This window comes from Zingiber officinale, chromosome 3A (genome assembly GCF_018446385.1).
Source record: "Zingiber officinale cultivar Zhangliang chromosome 3A, Zo_v1.1, whole genome shotgun sequence".
Lineage (NCBI taxonomy): Eukaryota > Viridiplantae > Streptophyta > Magnoliopsida > Zingiberales > Zingiberaceae > Zingiber > Zingiber officinale.
Window position 1 is genome coordinate 164776666 of NC_055990.1, and position 6000 is coordinate 164782665.

Below are 6000 nucleotides of genomic sequence, written 5' to 3' on the forward strand. Positions count from 1 at the left end.
GACAACGGTTTTAGATAACCGTTGTAAAATGCGTTGTTGATTTAAAAAAATATTGCTCAACGACAACGGTTTTCACAAAACCATTGTCTTTTGTATTTTATGGGAGCTCAAAGACAACGGTTTTATCTAAAATCGTTGTCTTTTACCAAATTTACAACAGTTTCTTCTAAAACCGTTGTCTTTGTGGTGTTGTCGTTTAACATTTTTGTTGTAGTGTAGGAATCATGCTTATAAAAAGTGGATAGTTGAGCCCCGAAGGTCCGACCGATTCTAAGGTCAATCGGGTTTGTGCCGGGAGTTGTGTCTATGAGAAGTGGAGAGCAGAGCCTCATAGGTCTGACTAGCTCTAGGGTCGATCGGGTGTATGCTGGGAACTATGCCCATTAAAAGTGGAGAGCTGAGCCTCAGAGGTCCGACCGGCTCTGAGCCAATCAGGTTTATGTTAGAAGTCATGCCCAAGAGAAGTGGGAAGCTGAGCTCGGAGGTCCGACCAACTCTTGGATCGATTGAGATTATGATGAGAATCATGCCCATGAGAAGTGAGAAGTTGAGTCTCATACGTCTGATGAACTTTGGGCCCGATCGAATTTATGCTGGGAGTTATGCCCATGAGAAGTGGGGAGCCAAGCCCCGTAGGTTTGACTAGCTCTAGGGTCAATTAGGTTTATGTTGGAAGTCATGCTCATGAAAAGTGGGGAGCTGAGCCCCGGAGGTCTGACCAGCTCTAGAGCATATCAGGTTTATGCTGGGAGTCATGCCCATGAGAAGTGGAGAGTTGAACCCCATAGGTCCGACCTGCTTTTGGGCCGATCAAGTTTATACTGGGAGTCATACCCATGAGAAGTGGAGAGCTGAGCCCTGTAGGTCCGACGACTCTGGGCTTATTGGGTGTATGCTGGGAGTCATGCCTATAAAAAAATGGGGAACTAAGCAGTTGAGGTACGATCGGCTTTAGGGTCGATCGAGTTTATCCTGGGAGTTGTGCCCATGAAAAGTAAGGAGCTGAGCCCCATTCAAAGTGATTTGTTCGACTGCATACACCCTAACTTTGACTAACACCTCACATTGACTTTGATTGTTACATCATCTTAAATATCAATCTCATTTACTTTTGGGTCACTCACAATGTGTCGTATCACTCTAGAAGGATTTAAACCCAAAAAAAGGGATTTTGTAGGTGCAATCAAATCAAATATAGAGCATACTTATTGGAATAAATAGTACATATTAATTATTTATGAAGTTGTTACCATCAGTGGTCTAGATTTGCAACTGAACTAGGAAGGACCCCTCCCTAGAACTGACTACGGTTCGGAACCAACAATTTGATAGTTCAGAACTGCCGGTTTCATGATTCCTGACAGCCTTAACTGCCCAAGATGATTATGGTTCAGAGTTTGGAACCACCGGTTCAAAATTTGGTTCACGGTTTGAGATTATTATATTTAAAATTTTAAAATCTAAAACTTATTTAAAAAAGAGCTTGCACTCATTTAATTTGCTTACGTATTGCCTTAAGGTATATATAGGAGAATCAAAACACACGTTGTTCTTTTATATTTTTACTCTTTTACATTTGAAAGTGACATTGTCACTCACTTCCATTTCTCATTCCTATTGTATTCGTTTCTTCGGTATCAAAATCTTCAACTTCGTCATCTGAAAGTTACATTCCTTAGATTCTTTTCTCGGCTCTGGTTCAATTGTCAAGTAATGTTTGAGCTTCCAATGTATCGGGAGATAAAGTTGATCGCCGTTCATCTAATATGTTACCGTCGGCACTGAACGTCTGCTCCACAGCAATAGTTGACACTGGATAAGCTAAAATTTCTTTGGCGATCATAGAAAAGATAGGAAAACTTTGAGTCTTCTGTGAACATTACTTTAAGATATTAAAATTTTCGTTATCTATTTCATTAAAATCAAAAGAAGTCAGAAAATAATTCTCAAGTTCCTGTATGAAACTTGAGGATCCTCATGGACGTTTCGTCTATTCTTTTAATAAAAGTTGTGCTTTTGTATATTTTAAATTACTACTAGTAGTTTGTTGTGTTTCATAAATATTAGTTTGTATTCCATATTTTACATAATATTGATTATAAATATTATATAAATAAATTCTAATATTAAATATAATATTAATTGGATCAAGAGAATAAGAAATTTTAAAAAGAATTAAAATGTAATAATATAAAGTTAACTTTTCGTATAAAATTTCTAATTTAAATCTAGAATCTAAAGTATATGCAATTAAATAAATTTTTGAAATAAAATAAAAATATTTTTTCCATTTAATTTTAATAGCTATTATGTAAGAAGATAAAAAGATTCATTATTAATATATTAATTTAAAACTAATACTATATTAGAAAAATTTTCTAAAACTAATTGAGCATTGAGATAATAAATACCGAAAAGTTATTTGGTTGCATCATAAAATACTTTTAAAATTTCACAAATACTTTTACAAACTTCATTGTTGTGAAAATAAATATATATTAGTATTAGTATTTAGTAAAAAAATGAACATAATATTTTTTTATATCAAAATAAATTTGATAATTAATTGGTATATTGAATTCTAATATGTTGGTAGATCATGTGAAAATTATTTAGATCTTATTTAATTAGTTTTACAAAACCTATCTCATTGTTTCATTATAGATAGATGTGACCATAAATAGAAAATTACAATTCTAATTGGTTTAATATATTTTTCTCAAATTTTTAATATATCTTGAACACATAAATTTAAAATATGACATACACAATAAATATGAAAAAATAAATCAACAATAATAGGTTCACAAAAAAATGTTAGATTATCTATACAAGTATTGGAACCAGCATTATCTAATAATATTGAAAATATTTTATGAGTTAATCCATATTCTCTTAAAATTAAACATAATAATTGTTACATGTTATGAGCATTATATGATTCATCGAAAAATTTTATAAGCTAATAATCTTTTTTGAAGATTCCAAGAGTTATCGATCCAATAGCAAGTCACACCCGTATACAAATGTGTTTGCCAATGATCACTCGAATATCGGAACATAAAGAAATTTTATTATCTAATTTACTAAATTCATCAATTAAATTCTTTTTTCCTTGTTTTACTAATTTTTTAATTGTATAAGTAAGTGTAGTCCTAGGAACATGTTTAGCACCTGGATTAAGAGATTCTTTACAAAAATCTTCAAATGTGCATTTAGATCCAAAACTAAAATAAATGTCCTACGAAAACAAATTTAGTTAATGATTCTTTTAATTTATTAGTCGAATATAAAAATAAATCAGAATTAGTACTTGAAAAAAATCTAGATAATTGTGTTTGAAAACGGTTGAGTACATATTCCGTAAAGTGTTTCATTTCTACATGTTGTTTCAACTACCCATAACCGCCGCCGGCTTGAAATTTATAGGAAGTGTGCTTATATTTTGCACGCAATTCTTTTGATGGAAGTGTGACATTCTCAATTGTTTAGCGAAAATAAAAGACTTTAGAGAAGAAATTTCCAAATCTTATAAATAATTGCATCGGTGTTTCTTTGTGTTTCGGGTGTCAAATTCGGAAGGCGCTTGATCTCATCATCGGTGGATTGAATGTTGGGGGTCCTCACACGATTCACTATTTCTTTTCCCTTCCAAGCTCGAAATGATGCACTTCCACGACCTCTTCCCATTTTAATTGAAAATTGGAAACGAAAGTGCATAGAAGTAGAAAATATATAGAGAATGAGAAATTGAGATTAAGAGTAGAGAAAATGTGTGTGAAAATGATGAAATAAATTCTCTATTTATAAAGTTTGCATAGTAACAGGCATTAAGTCATAGTTATTAATAAAAAAATGGTCAAATGATCTTAACCGTCGAAACAAAATCCAAAAAAATCTCCACCCCTCTCAACGGCTAGGAACCACCAATTTCAACAAGCAAAAAAAAAAAATGTGAACTAATGGGCCGAACCAGCGGTCCACCGATTCTTGACCCTCTGCTCGGCAAATTGGGTAAACGGGCAACCAATCCATTGACCCGGTTACGGGCCAGGGTCGGATTTGGACCGAACCTAGGCTGGACCCGACCTGGTCTACCCCTCCATATCATTTGTATACCGACAAGTAAAGTAGGGTATTTAATAATAAATCAGCCCCAAGTAGAAATAATAGAGAGAAGAATGCTATGGGCAGTGTATCATAAACAATTTAAGAAGTAGGATTCGTGCATCGATGGCATTTGCAACCCGACAAGCAGGGCACTTAGTAATAAATGTGGCCAAAGCAGAAATAATAGAGAAAGGAATGCTGCATGTGGACTGACTATACATCAGAAACAATGTGAGGAGGAACTAGGATACATGCATTGCCTGAGAGCAGCTCATGTGCTGCCACTATAAGCAGAGGCTCATAGGCTGATGAATATGCATGCCCCACTCTTCTTCTGCCTGCTGCTCCCCAATCCGATCCAAAATAATTGAGGTCGAGTCATGGTTTATTAACAGTCATGATCTATTTTAATAGGAGTAGTCCAATTATACTCGATACGGGATGAATTTAGTTTTGCCTATAATCATTGGCACTCACAAGTACTGATATAGTCGTGTGTCTATATTCGTGATCAGTTTGGGCACTTGTTTATCATAAAAAGGCACAGGTACTTAAATGAATTCAGGTATTAACTATTTAAATAGATTTTTTAAAAACATACACAAAACAGTATTGATCGTCTTAATACGCGAGTTAGAGTAGAAAAAATTAGATGAATTATTCTTTGGATCCTCCAAAGTTGATTGATAGCTATAATTTTTGTTCATTGGAGACAGTTTCTTGCTAATTTATGAGGAGAATTATTGAGCTCCATAAAAGTCCGAGCTTATAGAGCTTCTACATAAACAAGTAGAATATTGACTCGTTCTGATAAACGAGTGAATGTTTATGATACAAACTGAACGCCCAACTACAAGGTGAAAGAATGGTCATCTCCATCTTGAGCTGAATAGAATATATAATTGCTCGGGCAATAGTTAATTTATCGCGAAATTAAAATAGTTAGAATTAATTAGAATCGACAACGGTCGATCGATCAACTATTCAGAAGCCATAGAGGATTAGCTGCCGGCTGTTCCCGCCTGCTCCGGCGGCAGCCTCCGACGTGCACCTTCCACCGCTGCAGATCGACTCAAGCACGGCCCTCTCCACGTCCCTCGTGCCCCGGCCGTGGAGCAAGCTGATGACGGACTCCATGCACGCAGCGCCGCAGGGGAGCGTGATGGGGCCGTCGGCCGGCAACCCAAACTCCTCCTCCGACCGCCGCAGTAGCTCCCGGAAGACTCCGCTGCTCAGGTACTTCAGTGGCACCATGAAGCGCTGCCCGTCAGCAGTGTACACGAACACGTGTCCTTTGCTTGCCACCGAAGCCGCAGAGCACCGCTGCACTTCCCCGCTCCTGCAGTCCGACGTGATCCTCTTCCTGCCGAGGGCGGCCACCTTCTGCCACTGCCTCACCATCTTGATGAGCTTCTTGGCGTTCAGCATTGCAGCCAAAGGAATGGGATTTGAGCACAAAGAAACGGGAGTGGGCAGTCAGTGTATTTATATCGATGGATGTGTGTATACAGTTAGGACATTCCATGTGCCGCGCCGAGATAGGGCACCAAAACCATGTGCTGATTGGATGTGCATGTCACTGGATAATACATACATAATGCTCCGGACGGACCGGCCGCCGCAGTTGAATTTGTTTGGTTCATCCGTCACTTCGTGAGATTGAAAGAACATGCTGCGCAGAGAATGGGCATCATTGTTCAGTATTACAAGTTACGGAACTGCGAGCCATTAAGACCGGGGACCGCCTGAGTAACCGGATTATATTGCCTCTGCCTCTAATTGAACTTGGCTAGAACATGGCCTTCGTGAATCACGGGGGATCATGCGTTTTCTCTTTGGATGATATGATTGAACACTCTGCCTATCTACGATGGACCATTAGATAGGCTC

The 6000-nt window shown here is 37.3% G+C and overlaps 1 protein-coding gene across 1 annotated transcript; it reads right to left on the reverse strand.

Moving 5' to 3' along the window:
• Positions 1-4847: 4847 nt before the first annotated feature.
• On the reverse strand, positions 4848-5561 carry LOC122054238 (auxin-responsive protein SAUR68-like). The gene has a single exon (XM_042616049.1). The coding sequence runs from the start codon at positions 5536-5538 to the stop codon at positions 5095-5097; it is 444 nt and encodes a 147-aa protein (XP_042471983.1). The 5' UTR covers positions 5539-5561; the 3' UTR covers positions 4848-5094.
• Between the last annotated feature and the right edge of the window lie 439 nt (positions 5562-6000).

What these genes read in the sequence shown, in the direction of transcription:
- LOC122054238 (XM_042616049.1), bottom strand. Translation starts at nt 5,538, where the DNA reads ATGCTGAACGCCAAGAAGCTCATCAAGATGGTGAGGCAGTGGCAGAAG.